Genomic DNA, 22,801 nt, shown 5'->3' on the forward strand with positions numbered 1-22,801 from the left:
ATGAATCACTGCCTGCTATAACAGTTTTATTGTTGCCTATTTATCACTGCAGCCGTCTTTCATTATTGTAATATAGCCTGCATGTATATTTCAGACGGTATTCATTGCTTGCCATGCTTGGTAACAGAGTAACAAACAATACAATCTTGATGAAAGGAGATATAGTAAGCTAATAAATAGATTGTTCCGATACTTTTCTTCCAGGCTGATGCCTCATTCTAATTCAGATCAAAAGCTGAGACACTGAATAAGTAGATATCCCATTTTAAAATCCCATTTTTTCTTGAGAACCTAATTAAGTGGGTGTTGGAAATGTGCTGGTAGCCAGTAGTGCAAAGTGCATATATGAACCAACCTTCTCTTTGGATTACCACTAGCACTCGTCTAGCCTATGTGCTTTTATTAATACATAAGTGAAATTAATAGGCATACTCAAAGTCAACAGTCGCTATTGTGAAAGTTATAAGCATTTTATCTTTAAATAGTTACGGGCTACTTACCTCCAAAAACAGCCACACGTGGAGCTAAAAGTCTGTTTTATCCGTCCGTCCGTCGTCGCTACAGTTACCAGTGTAAACTAACATCACCCAGGGAGAGAGGACACTAAATAAACGAAACAAAACGAAACAAAACTATAATAACTCCAACAAAATGACAACTTTACCAACTTTTAAATAAACCATGCAAATTACGTTTACAAGCAACACAAATATGATGGTACATGACATTTTGCCTTTACTAGGGAAGAAAAAAAAGAGTGCGAGGATTAAGAAGGAATGAATGGGATGGGGAAATAAATGGGATAAGGTAACAGGTGGATTCATTTAGCGCCAAGCGACGCGCCAACATCTACATCCCATAGCCTGAGAGACGGTCGTGCTGTGATTGGTTCAGTTTTCAGTGGATTGGGCTCTGGAGACTGGAGAGCTCAATAATATACAGTGGTGGAAAGTAACTAAAATATATATTTAGCCTACTTGTACTGTGTAGTAGACGCTTAAGTATAGAATGTGGAGGTATCTGTACGTTACCTGAGTATTTACAATTTCTACATTTCTTCTACTCCACTACATCAGACCCAACATTTTTTTACTCCACTACAAATATTTGAAAACATCAACACATTAGTTAGTACTGTAGTTACTTTGTGGATTATAATTTTGATTAGAAAACATACAACCACTTCAACCCTATATACATTTCGACCATTTGAAAATAGCTATGGTGGCTCAAATGATGAATGATAATGGATATAACCGCTCCAATCCAGCAGAATAACAAACCTCCAACTAATATCTCAAGGTTGTTTATTTCCCCAAGACAACGTGAAAAACTGCAACACAAAACATAACATTATTTTAAACACAATGAAACATGAAATATGAATGTCCTTGTTGTCAGTCAATCATGATGTCCGTATTATATAAACAAACACAATATGTACACAAACAATTAAACGATCGACAGAATTACAACACTGTTTACAACCAAAGAAAACAACAACGTGTAACATACCGTGTGCGCCTTCTGCAGATTATTTTAGGAGTTCAGTTAAGTTCTTGTTCTTTTATATATTATTTTCTTTCTTATCTTTGTGGAGACTCGACATGAAAGAGCTCCTCTCTTCACCTCTGCTCTGTTTGTTCTGCCCAAACATGCCCAAACCCAACAGGTGATTGAAATGAGGTGATTCGCTGCTGGCACTGTCTAGTGAGCTAATCTAGTGAGCTAATTTAAGACTTCCAGTGGACGATCTCTTCAAAATAAGAGTACCCTCTAGAGTATTGAAAAAAGTTTAATTTGCACATTAAAACTACAAATTAAGCATTTAACTGATGCTATAAGACACACATTATGTTTCTGTGTAAAAACAAGTAATTAAATAATAATAATAATAATAATAATAATAAAGTTATCTAAATGGATAAATGCTATTCACTGGAGTGCATGGACTTTATAAAGTGGACACTGGACAAAAGACGGCTCCGCGAGGCAACTATCTGGACATACCCACGCGTTCGGGGATATGTCCTCTACCACACCCCACCTTAGCTGCTTAGGTGAGCCTACTTCAACCTGCCCATGAAACAGACAGACCACAAATACAGAGCACGGTAGATGGCGCTATCTCACCATGCATTTACCATACAAACACTCAAATAAACCTACATATAATGTTCACATATTATACACCTTCAGAAAGGTAAGCGATAAAATACCCATTGCTGGGACAGCTACAATGGACCTCATATGAAAAGGGTTGAAAACCACTGATATAAAGGATTGATAAACGATATGTATGATACATGGTTGACAATACGATACATGGACGACAGGGCCAAATTAGCCATTGGACCGGTGAGGCCGCACAGTACTGGGTTTGAGCCCCTAGCAAGGAATATTGGACCCTTTATTGGCTGTTAATTGTGTAACATTTTGATAAAAAAGATGATAAAAAAACTAAAAACTCTGGTATGCATGCGCACTATGGGGGTTCCCAAAACAAATGGCCCTGGGGCCCTCGAGGGGTTTAATCCATCCCTGATGGACGATATTGGTTAATTATGCCGATATGATAAGATACGTACGATTCAATTATTTCAAATCGATACAGATAAAGCTGTGTGGATAGTGCAGGTTTTATAAGGGAAAATGTATGAATATGGATATAAATTAGTAAACAGTGATTCTCTAGGAGTCTAGAAAATACATAGGCCTAGACATTATATTTGAACACATAGACAATATTTGACCAATTGACCTTGACATGAACACAGAGAATACACATAGTGACATATACAAGGACACTAAAGAATCTAAAAAAAGCATGAAATGTGGCACAAATGTCCCTTGGGCCTTTGCTGATCTTAATGCATCCTACAAGGTTTTAAACAGAAAGTGTTTTTGTTGGGAACCTGAGCCTCCCGGCCCCGGCGTCAGGGATAGCCCCACGTTTCCCCCAACCGACCGGGCCACCCAAGTACCAGAGGAAAGCATACATACAGCCCCAACCAAGCCCCCCACTTGGTAGGATTAAGTGGAGCAGGGTTATCGTCGTGGGGGTCCCAGAACACCTCTCGCTATCCTCATCTCGAGATGGCTCATGGGCCCCCCGAACCCCGTGGGTGGGCTTACATCGAGGGGCACAGCGCATCACCACCACCACCGCCAGCACTGGCAGCGCCGGGACCTCCGACCCTGCAGCCAGAGTGGTCCAGTGAGTCAGGGCCACCGACACGGCCAGGCGATGGCTGAAGCACAGAAGAAGAGAGGATGGGTTTTTATTCATTTAATTGAAATGTTAGTTTTTATTCATTGGATTGAAATGTGAGTTTTTGTTCGTTGAATTGTTGAAATGTTGAAATAACCTTTCTCCTGTCAAGCGTTAAGCCAAATGTGTATGCGTGAATGTTTGTGTGCTTATAGAGGTACGGTGTGCCTAAAAGAGAAGTAACCGTGTCAGAACGATGAGGCAGGAACTTATGTTCAGGCAGATAAGGGTATACAGGACGTTTTCCTCTCAACGGCACGTTCGCAACAGTATTGCAACATATAGCATTATATATATGCATGAGCGCAGGGGAGAGGCTCTCTCTCTTCTATTTTTGCGCAAGCGATAGAGCACTTAATCCAGCTGCAAATATACTTACTTTTGAGGCTTCGGTCTCTGTACCTTTTTCTGTATTGTCTTTGAACTGACATTAAACATCTATTACCTCTTTTGAACGGTTTTCACTAAGATCCCATGCTTTTTACCTTAAATTCTACATCTACCCTGCCGTTTCTCTGAATTGCCTTTTGGTGAGTAATGGAGTATAAGTAGCCATTTGTGTACTGCTGAGTATAAATACTCTCAAGTCCCTAACCAAGGGTGGTGAATTGGTGACACTTCAGACAAGGAATGTCTTTAGTGCACCACTTGATCGAGAATAAGGAGAGATAGATGAGTGACTTAAAGTGACGTAAGTGGCATATCGCGCCGGCTCTGGTGAAGAGTTCTCACCTCACCTCACCTATCCCATAACCCCGGAGGGATTGAGAGGAGCAACAGATGATGGTTCTATTGATGCTGCAGTGACCGTGGGGAACAACGTGTTCTCATTTGGAGGTTATCATGGTCAACCTCTAACGGATCCCATCAATGTGTAGATCTTCAACACAGTATCTCTGAGATGGAAAACGTTGCCCCCTGTGGTAACTGGAGGGAGAGAACCTCCCCTTGAAGTTCCCGGGATCAGCCAGGATCACACTGCTATTCTGATGGAACATACCATCTACATGTGGGTGGGGAGGACAGAATATGAAGTTTGAGCTTTGCAACAACGTGCTTTATGCATTTGATGTCGACACCCACACATGCTTCAAGCCCAGAGTTTCTGGCACTGTTCCAGAGGGGAGCTCTCAGTCTGTGTCTGTCGGAAGGTCATGATTATCCATGGAGGATGGAACCAGACTGGATTCAATAATGCCATCTACAAGTTGGACACCAACACAATGGTCTGGTCTTTAATTCACACCATGGAATTCCACCACCTCCAGGCCCTAGTTTTTGAGATACCCTTCCCCGAGTTAGAACCAAACACAACCATGTTAGGGTCTCACTCTCTCCAATATATTAAATGGATTGTTGTGAATTTTTATTTTGGGAGAAAAATGTACCCCAATTTACCCCAATCTCTGAAAAAGGCAAATCCGAATAGGGTAAAGGTAACCTCGCGTCACCAGGCTTTCCACCTCGGAGGAAAACCTGGTCTGTGTTACAAAAGTGCCGTGTGAACCGGTCTGTAGCGGATGATATCGTTACGTCATGTTGTAGTATTGTTTTGTAGTCATCAGGCAGGATTCTCATTCGGAACCTCAAACCAGAAGACTAACAATAAAGCTCTCGTAGCCTGCAGCTTTTATTGAGAAAAATTGGTTTGAGGGAAAAGGATGTTCCGGATGATTGTTGACTGACTACAAAACAATACAACATGATGTAGCGATATCATCCGCTCCTGACCGGATCATAAACCCGAAAAGGAATGCTAAAAAAGCCTATAACTTGAGACTGCTCACTCTTATCTTCATAAAATGTAAAAAACTCATATTGCTTTGTTGGCAACTTGGTCATAGATATGTTAATATTGCCTGATGCCTAATTTGTTTACTTAGATGGCTGAATTGTAATTTCTCACATGATAATATGTAATTAGCAGTAGCCATCATCATCATCGTTGTTGGGGGGTGGGGGGGGGGTGTCAATAGCTTTCCTATACTTACTTTGTCAGTAAGTAGGTCTATTAGAACTGTGATTGATTGATCATGTTAGTGGGGAAATCATTTGCATTTTCAGAACTTCACAACAACAGTGTCTACAATAAGTTATAATTAAGTCTAGGCATGATAGCACAATCACAATAGTAAAATGACGAAAATGTGTGCTATTCCCCCCCCCCCCACACACACACACACACACACACACACACGACAGGCAAGTCTGTTGTTTGCATCGTTAACAAGCAGCAGCTAGCTTGGCACTGCTCTCTGTGACTGTAGTTGTTTCACCATGTTTGCGCATTTATGAGAAATAAAAAACACAAATCTGGGAATTATTTCGGGTACCCCCTGGCTATGCGTCGCGTACTTTGGGAACCGCGAGTGAGAGAGAGAGACGCTCTTCTCCTTACAACAGTGTTTCACCGGATTATACTGTTAAATAAATAAATAAACTCAGCGAAACTCACTTTTGGCGAGTTGTCTGGAGTTTCGGGGAGAGTCGTCTTAGTAACCCAAAAGTGAAGACATCTCACCGGGGCGAGTCATCCGGTCACATCACCATAGAGTCAGAATGTAATTTACCTAAAGAAATACTGAAATATTGTCCTTCAAACATACATTAATTTAGGCGGAAATTGTACTTTTGTGGTGAGGACTCCTCTACTTTCTCTCATTTACAAGAAAAACAGTGATTGTACAGTATATGGAGTTATCTAGTACAGTTTTATTGCAAATCAGATTTCTTTAGACATACCTAGTCCAGCAGCAGAGGCCCTCTTTTTGAGACACCAGTAGGCCTACCCCTCCCTGAGTTAGAACAAAACACAACCATATCGTTTTCTTTCTCCCATTAATGAAAAAGATTGTTGTGAACTTTTATTTTGGTGTGAAAATTGTACTTTTGTGGTGACGGGGAAAGAGGGCTCTCATTTACAAGAACAAACAAATTCCTGTATAATACTGTATGCTGTCAGAGATTTAGATTTTGTGCATATATTGTACAGTATATAAGATGTAAGATGCTAGGATGGCAAGCTGCTACTTGGTAAAGAAAGAAAAAGTAAATAAAATGGTGAAAAAGAAAGAGAATCACTTATTGTCTATCATCAGCTTTCATCAGCTCGGTGGCTGTTGACCGTCGTCGAGTTCCTGAGGTAGCGGACGTTCCGCTGGTTCCAGTGACAACATCGATAGTGAGCTTCCTGCGTATGCTGGCGGGGCAGAAAGTGTTCAGGTAGGCGTCTTTAAAGCCAGAGTAACAGAAGCAGTAGACCAGCGGATCCAACAGGCAGTCCATGTACGACAGCACCATGAATGTGTCAAACATCTGCACCACCACGTTCTCCCAATCCTGCAATCCCTTCAGCCGCACAAACAGCAGCGCCATCCTGGCCAGCGCGCACGGCAGGAAGCACACAGAGAAAACCAGGATGACCGAGATGACCAGCCACACGGCCCGCTTCAACTTGGTCTTGTCCCCGACCGTTTTCCTCCTCAGGCGGTTGACGATGCGCACCGTGCAATAGATGATGATGAAGAACGGGATGAGGATCTGCGTGAAGAAGACCACCTGAAAATTGTAATAAGACACAGACTCAGATGAGGAAGTACATTCATTTGGGCATACCGCTCCCCTGGCTTCCCTCCCCTGAACACGGCCAATTGCGTTTGTAATGGATTAGTAATAGTAATAGTGAATATGTAATAGTTATTACATAATATTGCATAATAGTTTCGTTATATTATTTATGTAGTATTGAATATGTAATGTATCTCACTAATGAAATAAATACATTCAGTGAGAGAGGACATGCAGGTAGAAATAGTCCAGAGTAAAACACAGAAAGTTTTGAAATATGTAGGCTACGAGAAATGGACAAGGTCCAGATTGAGTAGTTGTTATTTAGCGTAAAGTTGCGTCAGTTTGTGTAAGCCACAAGCAAGTGAATATTCTGTAACTGCTCCAACATTAGAGAAGTAACAAAACACCATGTTGCGTTATCTGATCTTTAAAGTGGCTTCCTCAATCCTGCACGCTCTATTGGCAAAGTCAAATTGAATAACCCTTAAAGAGACACTTCACCACTTTCCTGGGGGTCTGTGTGTGTAATATGTGGTAAATGGTAAATGGTGCATTTATATAGCGCCTTTATCCAAGGCGCTTTAGATAGATTGTGACATAGATAGATTTACATAGATTTACATTCACACATTCATACACCGATGATGGCGGAAACCATGCAAGGCACCAAGCAGCACATCAGGAGTTATTTGGGGTTCAGAATCTTGCTCAAGGACACTTCGACACCAACTCTGGGGGAGCCCGGGTTCGAACCTTGGGGTTACAATCTGGAAACTCTACCTCTGAGCCACCATAATGGTTTTAGATATTTTAGATTTGAACAGTGAGCTCAGTGTCTATGATGTCATGTACACTGGGCTCACTTACTTCCTGGACTACATGTTGTCTCAGTAAGACAGCCATCCCCATATCCACAAGGAGGAGCAGTGCACCAAAGCATTATGGGAACTGTAGTCCAGGAAGGAAATTAGCTCAGTGTCCATGACATCATAGACACGGTAGCAAGACCACTCGCCCTTGGCGAGTGGTCTTGGCGACTCGCCAAAAAGTGAAGACCACTCGCCAAAAAGTGAAGACCACTCGGCCCGGGGCGAGATTTCTTCCCCTTTTGGCGAGTGGTCTTCACTTTCCGGGGCGATATGTCTTCCCTTTTGGCGAGAAGTCTTCACTTTTTGGCTAGTGTTTTCTTCACTTTCAGCAACTGCAGCCTTTGCTAGCTACTGTGCTAGTTCTATTTTTGACTAATTGTTTGGGTTTGAAGTATTCTGGTCCCTGGCGTGCTGGTGTGTTGATTTATTTTAGCTTGCCGTGTACTAGATAATCTTTAAGGTTTTTGTTTTTTCTGTAGGCCGATATAATTTTATAATCTTTGCATCTTTGCAAACTTGCATGCTGAAAATAGCAGATCAACAAGCTCATTTTCTGCAAGTTACTATTAGCTATTTTCTGCAAGTGTAAAAACAGTTCATTAAGTCAGGTTTAGTTCATTAAGTCATTTTAGTTCAGTATGTATATATTCTCTTTTTAGTGATAGATAGAACAGTGAAGTAAAAATGTACAAACTTGCTTTGTCAGTCAGACACATATCAGATGATCCGAATTAACATCTGTTTATTTCCTGTGCCTCAGGAATGTTGTACTTGCTGTTAAATGTACAAACTTTCTTTGTTGACAACTTGTTCATAGATATGTTAATATTGATTGCCTAATTTGTTTACTTAGGATTGTAATTTCTCACATCATGCTAATATGTCATTAGTCAGGGCGAGATTGCTTCCCCTTTTGGCGAGTGTTCTTCACTTTCGGGTCGAGATGTCTTCCCCTTTTGGCGAGAAGTCTTCACTTTCCGGGGCGGGTTCTCCGAGAGAACTCGCCCCGGAAAGTGAAGACTTCTCGCCAAAAGGGGAAGACATCTCGCCAAAGGTGAAGACCACTCGCCGAGGCGAGTAGTCCGGTATTCATAGACACTGGGCTCACTGCTAAAATCTAAAATATCTAACACCACATATTACACACATAAAGACCCCCCATGAAAGTGTTCTAGATCTTCTAAACGTCAGTAACATATATTTTCTTTGCAAAAAGGGTGAAGTGTCCCTTTAACTTTGATCCTTGTACCTTGAGAGAAATCGCAGCAGTTTGAAACTCTGAATAGTCTCCTAACAGGTCGGTGCAGTTTTGGGATTCTATTGTCTGGGGGCAGCGGAAACCTAAAGGTGTTTGTGCATTCACACGGGCAGATGTAAAAGATGCAGTCTACTGTACAATTCATTGTCAATGGAAGCCAGCGACATGACGATGCAAAGACACAATTATGCATGTAGCTCCAAAATTGACAATGAATGGTAGACTGCAACTGCATCTTTATGAATGATAGATTGCATCTTTGCGTCGATCTGCCCGTGTGAACGCAACATACAGATTCCCTCACACAGAAAACATCTGTGTGAGGAAGTGAATGCCCACCACTTACCCCTCCCCCAACATCACTGAAGTGCCATTGAGCAAGGCACTGAACCCCACTGTGTGAAGGAGGGCATTCCTGAAAAAGCTAATTAGTCAGTGAATCTCCCCTGTGTAAATAAAGGTAAAATCATGAAAATCGTTAACTGGCTTATTAACAATATTCCATCATTACTACAATGGGGCTCAGGGAGGGGGGGGGGGGGGGCATCAATTTGTTATTTAACCGTCATAGATGATAAATCCACTGAGAAATGGACCTTTGCTCTCCACAGTCACGGAAGTATCAGAAATGACCATAATCTGTAGCCTACCTCTCTGAAGGTGTCAGTGATACTTATTCCGTCCGTTACGTTTCGTCCGAGGCTGTTGCAACACTCGAAGGTCTTCAGCCATGTGGGGAAGGTGAGAGGTAGCAGGAGGAGCCAGATGAGGATGGCAATCTGAGGGGACTTCTTCATGACCCTGATGAAGTTCCCCCGCCCGAGGTGGACCACGTTGAAGTAGCGGTCGAGCGACACGGCGGTCAGGAAAGCGATGCTGGCTCCTCGGTTGAGGATCAGCATGAAGAGCATGGTCTGGCACACAAGTCTATTGCTGCTGCGCCTCACGCCATGCTGGTAGTGGTAGGCCTTGGCTGGAAGACACACGACCATCAGGAAATCAGCCACCACGATGTTGAAGAGGAAGATACTGTTGGTCTTCCAGAACTTGAACCTGAGCAGGAAATAAAAAGTAAAATGTTACCCGTATGTATTCTGGGGTACCAAAAGTAAAAGTACTCATTAGGTAGAATGTCTCATTTCAAGTTTTCAAATGTATGATAATCTTTTGAAAATAGCTGATCTACAATCTACTTTTTTCAAATGGCCGAAATGTGTATAGGGCTGAAGTGGTTATTGTAAGTTGTAATAATAATCAAAATCTACAAACTAACTAGTAACTAAACTTGTCAAATAATTGTAGTGGAGTAAAAGTACAATATTTGTCTCTGAAATGTAGTGGAGTAGAAGTAAAAGTACTGAAGATTTGACATACAAATACCTCAAATTCGTACTTAACACATTTCGAGCCATACACGTTCATGTAGGCCTACGGTTTATAAAACTTTAATGCCAATCGTGTATGTCCATGTTACGATCTTTACATTACAATATATAGATAATATATAATAATATAGATAGTACAATATTGCAAACTGACAAATGGACAACAAATTCTAATTTGCAAACGAATGAACCCTTCCACTTTTACACTCAGTTACAGATTATGTTTTACGGTGTTGGTGTGTGTACCAATGCACAAATTGAAACAGATTATATTCAACTTTTACAGCCCTCCCACACAAATGAAGACGATCTCATGCCATGGAGGCGATTTTCCACGGGGCTTCCTCTGTACACTGATACACCCTGTTGAATACTACTAAATTATGACATTGTATACTTGTTTGTACTGTATGTGTGCGCCCCATATTCTCCACTATATCATACTTACAGTATGTGATTAATCTCGGGAGACATAGTAATAATTTGGGAACTCATTAAGGCTTTTATCCATAAAAGAAGGTTCCTTGTCAAATGTCTGTTAAATGTCTTAGATGTAACAATATAATGTAGCAATGTGAAATGTATGCATGAGTGGATGTACGTGGCGGTGATGTTTTCCCCAAACCTGAAGAGGAAGATGTAGAGGGCCATGAGGTTGAGAGGCAGGCCCAGCGCAAACTCTCCGATCATCAGCCATGAGAGGATCGTATATGTGACAGGATTATTGGTGTTGCAGTCGTCAGGCGTTGAATTCCCAGACACATTCGCCATAGTTTGGTTTGAATGTGCAAGTCTTTGTCAAGTGTATACTAGTTCCACAGGCTCTGTAGTTGTAGAAGTTCTCAGTGGTAGGAACAGCTGGAAGACCGTTGAGCTACCTCTCACCCAGGTAGTACTTGCTCTTCAAGCAGTGACTTCTCTCCTCTCTCGATGCTGCTTCTGAACCATGCATTATCTAGACGTCCCAGCTTGCACTGACAAAAAACACTTGCAAAACATATTGAGAAAGCATGCATTGGACTAGCCCTGAAACATGTCATGTAGACAGTAGACTGTCATGATGATTATCATGACAGTCATGGCGCAACTGCAGCCTGTTTTACGCAATCGCTACATTTACAGTCCAAACACGTATACAGTATACACATTCCGATTTCAAATATAAAGTACTCGCCACATGTGCCAAGCGTGTTAGAAATTGGTACAGAAATTAGCATTGCTGCATCCCGCGTTGTTTAATAAAAAGCATTTTTATCCAAGCGCCCCTGCTACTTTTCTCAAACGGGGTTCGTTTGGGAAATACACAGTTGCACACCGGGAGCGCACTCGCCTATTAGTCTGTATTGGCAGTGCGGTCAGCGTGCCTATATCGAACACACCGAGTGCCACACTCCTCCCGATAGGGGTGCGTAGTTGAAAGTCAATGGCAAAAAAACAGCTCGGATAAAAATGCTTTTTATTAAACAACGCGGGATGCTCATGCAGCAATGCTAATCGCTGTACCAGCTAATTTCTAACACCCGTGGCACATGTGGCGAGTATTTTATATTTGAAATCGGAATGTTTATATACACGTTTGGACTGTAAATGTAGCGATCGCGTAAAACAGGAGGCAGTTGCGCCATGACTCTCGTGAAGTACGAGCGTCATGTGAACCATGGCTAGCAATAGCATTGGACATAATATGTAGGCTATAGTATACTATACAGTATACATACAGTATGGTCATGAAAATATATGATTGCAAATGGTTGAAAAATACAACCCCAGCAGTGAATCTGGCACTGGTCTCTCACACAGGCATTTAAAATAATTTTAGAGATGTGGTTTAAAGATCGGTGCCTTATCTCGGTCTGTGATGTTGCAATGACCAACATGTGTCTCAGCTTTCCACCTCAAACCCTGTCATCGTGTGGCAAGTCTCAGGGAGGGCCGATAACTCATGATCAGCAACATTTAAGACAGTAATCCAATCAGATTTTCTTTCTATCTATTTTTATTGGGCACAAATATATAGCATGGCCAAGGTCATTGTCACCCATTTTGTGTGTTTTTTTTACACCACAAAACGAAAACCAAAACAACAACGTACAACAACCCCCCCCCCCCCCCACAAGAAGTAGTTGTACCAGTTGACGAGCAAACCTTAGTAAATTAGTTGGTGCTACCTACCTATCATTACTGCAACTACAATTTCAACCTATGGCATGTTTGGTTTACATCATGTAGCTTTCTTTGATGCCAACCACAAGATGGCAGAATATACCCACCAGTTTATAATCTTAGTAGGACTAGGGATGCAACAACCCTATGACAGATTTAGGATCAGTCTTCAATCAAGAAATTAGGTTTTATGGGCGGTCGATAAAGGAGAGTCTAATCGTGTCTCTATGAAGTTAAGGACGACGTGGCAGTTTGTTATGAGAGGATGTACAACAACGAACAGAAATATCTCTGCCATGATAATTTTGTTTGTTGAGAACCCCCCACTCCCCCAGTCCACAATTTAGGTCACCCGCACCGCCAATTCATCCATGCATGCATGCATCCTCAGACATCATGATTTCATGATTCATGATTTCATATTTATTAATTGAGTTCTGTGTATTGAGGAGACGAGAGGAAACAATAGTACATAAGGAATGTACACAAGAACTGTACTGTACAGAGATAGATAAAGAGAGAGACAGGGAGAAATACCAGTGAGTATAGGAAGAAATGAAGATGAACCGAGAGGAGCTGAGGAGAAGGACATACCTACACACAGCGTATTTTTGAGAATCTACAATACATTGCCATTTGCTTGTAACAGACAGTGGATTGAGAGACAAACGGGGAGAAACATGTCGTATCTTATGTCAGTGTGTTTGTATTCCACTGCGCTCTGATCTGAGGGTCGCAGTCCCACCCCCTTTCATGACGACGACTGGTGTAGAGGGGGTAAAGGAGGGGACCAAGTATAGCCCCCTGAGGGACTCAGGTCAACAAAATATAGATGGTTACGGTGAAGGTAATCATCAGGAGTTCCATGAAGTTGTATTTTTGTAAGTTGTATGGGGGGGCGGGTGGTGAAACCAGTGACTGTTGACCACATTATGGGTTTCTGTGATGAGAGTGGATCGATCTATTTTGGAAGTAAGCTGGCATCTGCTAATGAAGAGGAACTAATGGAGAGGAACTTGGTCTGTGTATCTCCAAATCGGCGCAATGACTGTTGTTTCTGGTGAAAACAAGGTTTTTCAGGTGCTGTGATACTCGCAGTCGGGTTTTTCCACCACCGCAGAGAGAACAACAACCGGTCAAAACACCACACACATCATTTTGTCATTGTCGCACGATAGAACTTTGGCAATGTGCGATAGATATATCAATTAATGCTGGCGGTCAAACGGTTCTAATATAGTAATTAAAGCGGGTCATGTTAGCATGTTTGTTTGTAACGGCTGAAATCAATAACATATCAGTGTTCGATGAACCTGTGGGCCGCATTAAGTGAAGGTGAGGGCCGCATGTGGCCCCCAGGCCGCCAGTTGCCCATGTGCCGTAGGTGATGGAAGAGCAAACCCTCCCAAGGTCTACTGGCTGCAATGTAGCCCTCCATGCAGCAGCTCCAATGCTGCACACATGCACTGTGAGCAGCAGCTCCAATGCTGCACACATGTATGCACTGTGGCATTCAGCCATTTTGTAGGGAGGTTTATCTCCATCCTTCTCCCTCACTCTTACCACCCCTCCTCTCTCTCTCTCTCTAATGAGGGTGCCAAGCTACAGAGGGCTTGGCAGAGGACTCTCCTGCTGTTTGTTTCCCTGCTGCACCATGAAAGTGCGTATGCACACACGCACACATACAATCGTGCACACGCATGCGTGAGCACACAATCGTGCACACACACACACACACACACACACACACACACACACACACACACACACACACACACACACAGTATCTGACAGATGCGTCAGGGAGCAGAACAAGGCTTTAGGCAAAGATCTGAGAAAGGAGGTCATTCAAATGCTACCCAAAAAAGCCATAAAGGCGGTGTACACAAACATGCACACGCACACACACGAACCAACACGAGAATCCATTTTTAATAATTTAATCCAGTGCAGTGCAGCTTGTCCTCTTTATACATGCTGACTATGATGATGCCAACATCACTTCCATGAATGCAGCATTAGTTTAAATCACATTAAAAAGATAAAAAGGGGTGGTAACTGACTATTTCTGAACGAGCCTTCTGTACAAACTTCACTGTGCTTCGTTAATGAGCCTTCACTTCAGTGTGTGTGTGTGTGTGTGTGTGTGTGTGTGTGTGTGTGTGTGTGAGAGAGAAACTTCACTATGCTTCGTTAATGAGCCTTCACTTCACTTCAGTGCAATGTGTGTGTGTGTGTGTGTGTGTGTGTGTGTGAGAGAGAGATTGTAAAGTTTGTGAGATCTATAGGGCTGCTGTGTGTGTGTGTGTGTGTGTGTGTGTGTGTGTGTGTGTGTGTGTGTGTGTGTACACTTGAAAAGCTTAATCAGTAATTGGGGAGTGATTCCGGTGTTGCTGGTTTGACAATAGCTTTTAATAATTTTAACCCATCTACACACTTTTCCCAAATGGCTACTTTGCATAACAACAGGTTATAACAACAGCATAACAACAGGTTTAAATTAACTGTTTACCTGAATGTTCTCATACACGGAATAAAATCACCACAGCAGTATGGGTTCAGTACTGCTTCTGTGGCAACAATGCCTCCTCCTCTATCCAAGAACAGATTCGTCCAAAGCAAACCTTTTAATTTAGCTACTGCAGCACAGTAAAGTTTAAAACTAGAAAATAAACGATGCAAATGTAAGACTAGAACTACATTTAAACATCGTTTCTTAAACCAGAAACTTAACCACAAGCACGGATGTGGTGCACGGAACAGCGCATGTCTGACCATTGGTGTGTCTAATCTGCATGTAATATAATAATAAAATTATTATTAAACACACATTAAGTTCATTAAGAAGATATTTTCTATTGCTGTGCGCATGCGCACATGTAGGCACACACGCGTGTGCATGACATCATTAAAATGCGCCCACTGAAAAGGTTATCACCATTACAGCACTGATTACTGACCAGCGGTGTTACTGGCTCCCATGGTCCCTCCCACAGGTTACTTCTTGAGTCCTATTGGACAGGAGACTCCAGTGCCTCCTAGGCCGCAGTATCCATTGGGGTTTTTGTTGAGGTACTGCTGGTGGTAGTCCTCTGCGTAGTAAAATGGCTGGCCCTCTGCAATCTCTGTAGTAATTTGACCAAAACCTTCCTCGATTAACACCTGGAAGATGAAAGACAACACAAATTAACGATGATGTATAGTTGAAAATCCCTCAAGGAGTTCTTGAGATATCACATTCACAAATTTGGAAAGGACGGACAATTCAAAAACATTTCTCCACCCACGGCTGTCTGCTGGTGGAGACATAACCATACATTTGACTTGATTTGTGTAATGAGTCTCAATGGTACAGAAAAAGAAGGGTAAAAGAAGCGGATGCCGTGCAATGCAGTACCGTCCTGAGATAGTCTCAAACCTGAACGTTAAGAAGGCAAATTTTAATATTTCCAAAATGATTATATGTCAAAACCTACGTCAAAACTGTTCCTGTGTGTGGGGAGGAAGGGGAGAATGTTTAGGCCTGTCACAAAGATGATAAATTATATTATACTCTATATCTGTTTGCCAAAACATCAGTTCCTCCAGATAGGGTAAATTGCCGATCACAGATAGGGTAAATGCCGATTACCGATCAGAGTTTCGGCCGATATGGCCAATCACTGATCGCTGGCCGATCGGTGATTGGTGAATCTCTAAGCACTAACATTGACTGAATGGTTCCCACATGGGAGACCAGGGTTTGATTTCAGGTGATTGCATTGGGGTCTTATATCCCGGAAGGGGGAGGTCAACGTGGGGGTGAATGTATAAGAGTAGCTCTACCTGTAGGACAGCCTCACGGCGAGAAGCGAACGCTGAAACAACAGAGCTTCTTAATACGGCACAGTTGAGAAGCAGGAGTTAAAGTATTATGCCCATATATTTTTTCCTTGACATTCCCATATATGGGGAAGGTCCCTCCATGGCAACTACATATATGCCCATATATGGAGATCCCTGATGAGGTCACAAGGCATGACCATATATGGAGGCGTGGGGTGACGGACAGACCGATGGGAAATTCACGTTTTCATAGTCGTAACAATGCCCCTTGGCCAATCTCTCTACACTTTTGGCTGTGAGTAAATCTCATGCTGGAGAGCTGGCTTCAAATCCAGGTGGTGATATATACGTACAGTAGGCTGAGACAGTTAGTTCTTGGCTTTTCCCTCCATGCCTACCTGCCACCATGAACGGGACTAGCAGGAACATAAGCTGCATGTACGTATGTGCACGTACTGTAGCATCACTGTAGTGTACAATCTGTGTTACACCGTGGCATAGCTTCCTGCAATCCGCCTGCAATCTTCTATTCTCCGGTCAGTAATAATGAACTGGAATCTGTACAGAATGTGGTCGTTTGTATTGTTTATTCGGCTTTTCTATTTGTCTCAAGCCAATGGAATCATGTGTACATGTGTCTGTAGTACAATACAGATTCTATTCTAAAATGTCTTTGGTGATGTTTGTATCTCAAAAATATTACTTGTGCAGTCAAAACATTCTCTAGTCTTATGTTATTTGTATTCAGAAGGCCTATATATGTATGTCACGTTCACTGTGGTGCCTTCCAGCCACCACACATACACAGGTCATTAGTAAACTGTCTCCCCACATGGCCAGGGCTATGACAGATGTCAGTACACATACCCCAGAATTGTGCGCATGAATGCTCTTTAGGCACACACGCGTGTGCCACTTATTTACAAACATTTTCACCATACCTGTGGAATATCATGTGTATCATGTATCATGAAGGCACTCATGTGTGTGCGCGCACACACACACACACACACACACACACACACACACACACAGTCACACACACACCTTCGAGCTGGTCTCCCATGCTGAATAATGATGGTTGACTTTATGGGGTTACTCTGCCGTCTGCCATAACCATAATGTTGGCTCACACTGCATACCTATACCACTGCAGGGGAAGTGTGTGTGTGTGTGTGTGTGTGTGTGTGTTACACCAGGGAGCTTCCAGCACCTATCTATGCACCAGACCTCCAGCTCTGCTGCCAGAGATGTTTCAATGTAGGAGCATTCTGCATGCGCTCCTCATCAGTGTGTCTTTCACCAAACTGCAACGGACGGTACATGTAACACTACACCACATTTCTATGCATTTGCGACGAGTTGTGATCTTGTAGATCAGCTATTTTTGGCAATGGTTCAGCCCAGAATAGGTATGCTGGGGTTCAAGTGGTGATAGTGCTGTCGGGAATGGGATGGTTTAAGACAGAGGGAGGCTGTGAAGGAAGTGATGGGCTGTGACATTTTTGGGCCCTTAAAAACTCATGCACAGAAGCAAGAGTGTGCTCTCTCGTTCTGTAGTTATAAACCTAAAAGATCTGTTTGGTGCAGGCTGTTATATGCTTGCATATGCACATCTCACGTTACAACATTCTGATCACAATTTGTTCACTAATAGCACTTTGTCCTCTTTGTAGTGCTGATCTATGTTGCTGGGATCCACGCTGCAGTGGACACTCTACTCACCTGGCTGTCACTCAGCTGAGGCTGCCCTGTCCCAGCTGTAGCTCATGTATGATTAGGGCCTAGAAGACTAGTATAAATAGGAGTGTTTGCAAACTCTCAGCAGATCCCCAGCAGAGAACACCATACTGCCATTATGCCGTAGTTAAGTTTTTTCTCTCTTTCTTCTTTTCAGTTGTGATGGGCTGGTCGTAAGTTTTTCTTCTCTGGTTAGTTTAGTTTCATGTTAGGTTTTGGTAGTTTATGGAAGTCTGGTGACTCCGACATGCACATAGTGCGTAGCTCACCAGGCTCCCCTCTTTGTTTTGTTTGGCCAGTCCATCCTTTCTTTTGTTTTGTAAGGGCTTTAGTTAGGTCATGTTTTTGTTTGTACAGTTTTTTCACTCAGTTATTGATTGCCAAAAGACACTGATGTGTGATTATGATTTATGAATACAATTTAATTGTGCTTATTAATGAGAACGGGTGTGGCCTTATGATTGAAGATCGTCAGCGAGCTGGAGCTAAATATCCTAAGCCATACATACTCTTGAGTCCATTCCTATGTGTGAGTTAGCTTAAATCTGACTCTTTTGGCAATGGTTCAGCCTAGAATAGGTATGCTGGGGTTCAAGTGGTTAATCAAACCAAACCAAATAATGCATAAGATTTTGGTGGATTTTTTTCCTCTGTGGAATATGATCTACTGTAATGTAATAATAATAATAACTAAATAAAAACCAGACTGTTGCCTCTCGCAACAGTTGCGTTACCAGACTGTTGCCTCTCGCAACAGTTGCGTTACCAGACGATGCTTCCATCATACAGTCTGAAGCAACGGAAGGGCTATCATGAGTAAAATACAGTATAAGTGGAGACACCTCCCCACTTCCGTTTCGTCTTTACAGTCGCGCAAATTTAGATTCCTAATATAAATAGAAATCATATAAATCATATAACACCTATATAGCTTACTGATTAGCAGAAAAGGAATTACAAAAACAAGCTCTACAGATCATTTAAAATATATTTCCGTGAACGGAAATAGCAGCTTCCTTACTCAGATGTCAGGAGGTGTAGTTCCAGACTCTTTATCATTCAGAGATTCTGGAATAGTTGTCTGGCTACGCAAGATTATTCATTCTCTAGGCCTCTTCTGGTACTAATGTGAAATTACAAAGTGTGGATAACCTGTACTAAACCTTTGAATGTTTCTTCAAAACATTCAAAGGTTCAAGGGTTGAACCACACTATTGTGCACTTTAATTTGACTAAATACTTTTAGCCCATTACTGCCATTGACGCATGTATACGTCATTTCAGTCCAACGGGCAGAACGCTATTGGTGCAGGTGTGCGTCATGTGGTGTTTTTAGTGTTTACGATAGAGGGCACTCATCCGCAACCTGTGAGTGATCCTAGGACTTCCGAAGATGAGTACACCCGGAAATAATGAGATCTAAAACAAAATCCAGCCAGTTTAGTCAAATGTTCTAGGATATATAAAAAATAAAAAATGATCTGCTTTCTGTTCCCAGGCAGAATTTTCGCGGTGACACACCTTTTCCACTGATGAAAGTAGAGAGACTCATCTTCCTTTTGAGAGATTTGCTGTTTACACGTACATTGTCATAGAACTAAATATACTAAATATACTATGGGCTGTAAGCCAAATGAGAAAAAGAGGTTGCGCATCAGCAATGGTTTTCAGTGGAGTGCCAAACCCAAATCCAGTATACATAAAAAAAATAGGAATTTTAAAAAATCCAAAAAGGTAGCACATCCAAAAATCCATCAGAGTACTTGCTCTGATGAAGGCTGCATAGCCGAAACGCGTAAGCGTTCCTTTTTGGTGTGTGCCAATAAAGAAATGGAAATGTGAGTACTTTGTCCGCCGCTTGTTTAATTTTTGGATGTGCGACCTTTTTGGAATGTTTTTAATTCCTATTTCTTAAAGGCTGTAAGCCATTGTAGAAACTCTGGCATTTTCTATGCTTAATTTATGGAAACCAAGGACAGAGAGAGAGGAGAGACATGAGACAAGACAGGGCTAAGATTTGAACTCGAGTATATGATATAATGCTCTACGCAATTGGCTGAGCCATCAGGACACCCCCTATTTGACTTTACAAGCTTCAACGAATATACTGTATATGTTTATGAACTGCTTTATACTGTTCATGTTCGTTTGGTGAACTGCTTCGTCTGACTTTCATCGTTTGAGTTTGAGAGGTTTAATGTCTGCAACCATATAGCCTTGATAATCTGCCTTGGTAATCTGTGTGCATCTGTTCATTTGTACGTGCAGTACAGGTTTTTGTCGTTTCTGTAACTTTTCTGTAATTGCACATATGGAATGGGTTGCAGAAAAGGTGCTCATGTACTCTCCCGCTTGCATGCATGCGTTTGGCAGCATGAGTGCGTGTTTGCATTTCATACTTGCATGCGTGTGTGTGTGCGTGTACGCACACACATTCGTGTGCTCGCACAGGGATGGGAGGGATGTCTCAGTGCAGGAACTTGCCAACAAGCTCATTTCTGGGACCATCTGCCAGCAGGCCCCTCACACCTGGTATAGACAGCTGTCCTGCTGATGCACTAACGCAGAGGAGACGAGAGAAAAAGATGAGCGTAACGACTAACGGGGAAGAATACAAGGAAAGAATATTTTTTGCCTTTCTCCTTCCCTCCCTGCCCCTCTCTCCTTCTCTCTGTTAACGTTTCCCATAGGTCCAAAGCACTTTTTAAACCGTTTACCTATCTCAACAGGGACAGCCAGCAGATAGCTCACGGGTAGTCACAATAATGGCACCTTAACTCTGCTGAGCTCCATCATTTTACAGGACTCGTCGTCGTGTCCAGATTGTGTCCATGCCACCCCCCCACGGGCTGTGTGCCCACTGCGAACTGGCATCAGGCCAGGCAGACGTGTATCACGGCCACTAAGCTAAGGACAGCACGGACACAGTTAGGCAGTGATCTGCCAACAGGAATGAAGATCCAACCCAAGACCTCTAAAGCGGCTCCCATACAGACGATCCACAACGCAAAGACTTGCAACCATTTGCAACAGAATACTAAGGCCCAAACCGCACCAATGCAACTTTGCATGGCGAGTCATTGGTTCTGATTGGGCCTAACACAGTTTTGCAACTGACAGTCCACACTCAGGTGCTGGGCTGAAAATGATTTCCGTTCCTAGAGCAATATGTGATAAAAAAGGCCGTCCCTAAAAGTGGACAGTGACGACGACGACGACAGTGGCAGACACATCAAGGCGAGGAGCAGAGATAGTTTACAGTTTCCATAGCGCGTCAACCTATTATAATATGAGAGAGAGAGAGAGAGAGAAACACATGTAGTGGCAGAATAGTGTGAGCAACGTGTTTGTTATCAGAAATGTGTTTTGCTCAGGGACTCCTCAATACATTGCCGGGGCCAGGAATCAAACCTGGAACTTTCTACTTCCCAGGCGAGCTTTCTACCCGTTCAGCTATGGCCGCCCTTAATAACATTTATTCCAAAAATGTGGAGAATGTGGGCATAACCTTTATTCAACCAGGAAGTCCCACTGAGGTACAAGTGCTTTATACAAGGGAGCCCTGGCCAAGATGGCATCGAGATAAGAACAAATCACACCCGTGTGAACTGAGTGGTACAACTCTGTGTGGTGGCCCCCGGTGGGTGCCCAGAACTTCCAGACCCACAGGAACGCTCCCAGGGTGCCAGCAAAGGAAAGGAACTGGTTGGTCCTTCCAAGTGCTACGTCTAACCAGGGAAACTCTCCCCTCTCAGGAGCAACTTGGACACTCAGGCATGATGGAAGCATGAGTTCAAGTCCGTTGCTCTCCCCATGTCCCCAATATATGGGGACTAGGTTGGCGGAGGCTGTGTAGAGCCCAGAATCACATTAGATAATTGACACAGGGGTGAAAAATGGGTTACAAAATTGTGTGATAAAAATTATGAGAAAATAAATAATTACAGTCTACAACAGCAACACAGACACCTGCCTGGTATGGGAGCTGCACCAGCCTTCATGGTTGTACTTTATTGTTACATCTTGTGCACAGGTATGTAAGAGTGTAACTTATGTTGGTTTGGCTTCCTTGACCATAATGAGTAGGGATGGATAACCGATATTGGCCCATGATGTCATGTATAAACAATCAAGACAAGAGGCGATCAAGAAATAAATGTAATCATTCATGCTGGCACAAAGACGTCAGTCTAAAAGTGAATTGATACCTGCCTACCAGCGCTGTCCAGGTAAACAAAATGACGCTTTTAAAGTGACGGTACACATATTAACAGTTTCTTTAATATTATTTTATTGGTAAAAAGGTCAATTGCCTTCCATCTGTTGGGAAATAACTGTATTTGAAGGCCCTAGTAAAAGATACTGGTAATGTTCAGAATATATTTTCTCCCGTCTTCCCACAAAATAATAGAAAATGCTCGATAGTGGGCTCGATAAACCTGATCGATAAGGTGTTCGTTATCAATAGAAATTAACGAGCTCCATCCCTAGTACCGGGGGTGGTCCGGACAGCCCAGCACATCGTAGGACTTCTCTTCCTCCAAGAGGTAGTGAGTGCATAGCTAAGATGAGCGGCCATGCAAGCGATACCTACAGCATATCACAGTCCATTCCACCAGACTGGGGAGCAGTGTCAACCATCAGCCTGTTGAAAAAGCACTGGCGCCATGTTGTCTTGACAACAGGTCGTCACACAGGTACTAATATCTGTGTGTGTGTG

At 42.6% G+C, this 22,801-nt stretch overlaps 2 protein-coding genes across 2 annotated transcripts in view; both read right to left on the minus strand.

Annotated features, from left to right (window-relative positions):
* Positions 1-1,860: 1,860 nt before the first annotated feature.
* On the minus strand, positions 1,861-11,554 carry LOC308333729 (12-(S)-hydroxy-5,8,10,14-eicosatetraenoic acid receptor-like). Its single transcript, XM_080790197.1, has 4 exons — positions 10,979-11,554; positions 9,619-10,021; positions 6,353-6,829; positions 1,861-3,251 (listed from the first exon to the last, which is right to left on the minus strand). The coding sequence occupies exons 1-3, from the start codon at positions 11,122-11,124 to the stop codon at positions 6,353-6,355; spliced, it is 1,026 nt and encodes a 341-aa protein (XP_080646323.1). The 5' UTR covers positions 11,125-11,554; the 3' UTR covers positions 1,861-3,251.
* Positions 11,555-14,643: 3,089 nt separating this feature from the next.
* msraa (methionine sulfoxide reductase Aa) overlaps positions 14,644-22,801 on the minus strand; it is a 67,207-nt gene continuing 59,049 nt past the window's right edge. The window contains exon 6 of the mRNA XM_080790198.1: positions 14,644-15,678. Within this exon, the coding sequence (XP_080646324.1) occupies positions 15,514-15,678 (165 nt within the window). The 3' untranslated portion in view covers positions 14,644-15,513. The remainder of the gene's footprint in view (positions 15,679-22,801) is intronic.

The sequence above is a fragment of the Protomyctophum bolini genome (genome assembly GCF_963924005.1).
Source record: "Protomyctophum bolini genome assembly, chromosome: 19".
In the NCBI taxonomy this organism is placed as follows: domain Eukaryota; kingdom Metazoa; phylum Chordata; class Actinopteri; order Myctophiformes; family Myctophidae; genus Protomyctophum; species Protomyctophum bolini.